The following is a 1698-nucleotide window of genomic DNA, read 5'->3' as shown; positions in this document are numbered from 1 at the left end:
AAAAGTATCCACAAATAAGTATCCACATAATAATTTACAAATATTCAACTATAATTGGATAATATGTAATACAATTATTCATTTTTAAATATAGTAAAATGGATCTTAAAATGTAGAAAAAATAAAATTATAATGAATCATAAAAACAAAATTGAAAATATATGTCATAATAATTAAATAAAATGATTACAAAGAGAGAAAGAGATAAACAAGAAAAGAAAAAGATAAAGAAAAAAAGTGAAGAATAGAAAAAAGTGGACAATTCTAGTTAACACTTGGTTAGAGAGTTTTAATCTTTCTGTTTTTCCAAGTGTTTCTACACAAAAACCAGTGATATAATTCTCAAATCCTTCTTTATCAATTAAGAACAACATCAATGAATTTGGAAATTTATAAAAAATCTAATACAAGGAGTCAAAATTTCTTCAGTTTCATGTTTATTAGTAAAATACCTTCAGACTTGGCTGCATTTGTTAAAATTGCTATGAAATTAAATTTATGATTATGGTTTATGATCTAAAATTTAGGATATAGAGAATAATAATAAAAAAAAATATGCAATGAAAAAGAGAGAAGGAAAATAAGAGAAAAAACAAAAAATGAAGAGAGAGAAAAATGAGAAATGAGATAAAAATATTTGTATTTTTTTGTTGCTTTTAGTAAGAGTATAATAGTCATAAAATTAATAAATAGTAGAAAATATGATGCAAAAAGTGCTCTAATAGCAAAAAGTGTGTCAAGTGAAAGAAGTTTTAGATAAAGTGTGCTCTCCAAATAAAACTGCAACCATAAAACCCTTAGTGAGTAAAAGGCGATGCACAACCATGAATAGAGAAGAGTCAATGACGTTGATGATGCTTCCTAATGATTTGATATTAAACTGCATAGCCCGTGTTCCGAGATTATACTACCACACTCTCTCCTTAGTTTCCAGTAGATTCCGCTCCCTCCTTGCTTCAACTGAGCTTTACCAAACACGAATCCTCTTAGGCTGCACAGAGAGTTGTCTCTACGTGTGCTTAAGATTCCATACGAGCAAACAACAACGATGGTTCAGTCTCTGCGGGAGACCAAATAGCTCCAAGAATGTTTTGGTCCCAATTACATCTCCCAATTCTCCTTCTACGTACCAGTCAGATAACGCAAGGGTTGGTTCTGATATCTATGCCATTGGTGGATTCACAAAGGATAACAATGCATCTTCTAGAGTCATGGTCATGGACTGTCGTTCCCACACATGGCGTGAGGCCCCAAGCATGCGGGTGGCACGAGAGTCCCCTTCTGTTTGCGTCCTTGATGGAAAAATATATGTGACCGGAGGCTGCAAAAATCTCGATGCAACTAACTGGATGGAGGTATTCGATACGATGCATCAAACTTGGGAGTTTGAGTCGTCAAGTCCTGGCCAGAAAATACGTAGCGGTATTAGGTATCAAAGCGTAGGGTATGATGGAAGTGTCTACGTGAAGTGTATTGAGAGACTTGTTGTGACTTACAAGCTGAATAAAGGTAGATGGAGAGCCGGAGGCTAAGCTATGAGGAGGGGATGGTTTTGCCCAACATCTTATTGTGTGATAGAGAACGTGTTATATAGTTGTAGTCATGGGATGATCAAATGGTACGACCCGGAAGAAAACTGTTGGACCTATTTAAAGGGTTCGAAAGGTTTGGAAAAACTGTTTAGGTTGTGGGATGACC

General features: G+C 34.5%; 1 protein-coding gene across 1 annotated transcript; it reads left to right on the top strand.

The window, feature by feature from the left end:
* LOC104767903 (F-box/kelch-repeat protein At4g23580-like) lies at positions 825 to 1532 on the top strand. The gene has a single exon (XM_010491866.1). It carries the CDS (start codon positions 825 to 827, stop codon positions 1530 to 1532), a length of 708 nt encoding a protein of 235 aa, XP_010490168.1.

The sequence above is a fragment of the Camelina sativa genome, chromosome 19 (assembly GCF_000633955.1).
Source record: "Camelina sativa cultivar DH55 chromosome 19, Cs, whole genome shotgun sequence".
NCBI classification, from domain to species: domain Eukaryota; kingdom Viridiplantae; phylum Streptophyta; class Magnoliopsida; order Brassicales; family Brassicaceae; genus Camelina; species Camelina sativa.
Note: the sequence above shows the minus strand (reverse complement) of the source record. Positions and strands in the feature narration are given on the sequence as shown.

Excerpts from the sequence above, each read along its gene's own strand:
- LOC104767903 (XM_010491866.1), top strand. The coding sequence starts at position 825 with ATGAATAGAGAAGAGTCAATGACGTTGATGATGCTTCCTAATGATTTG.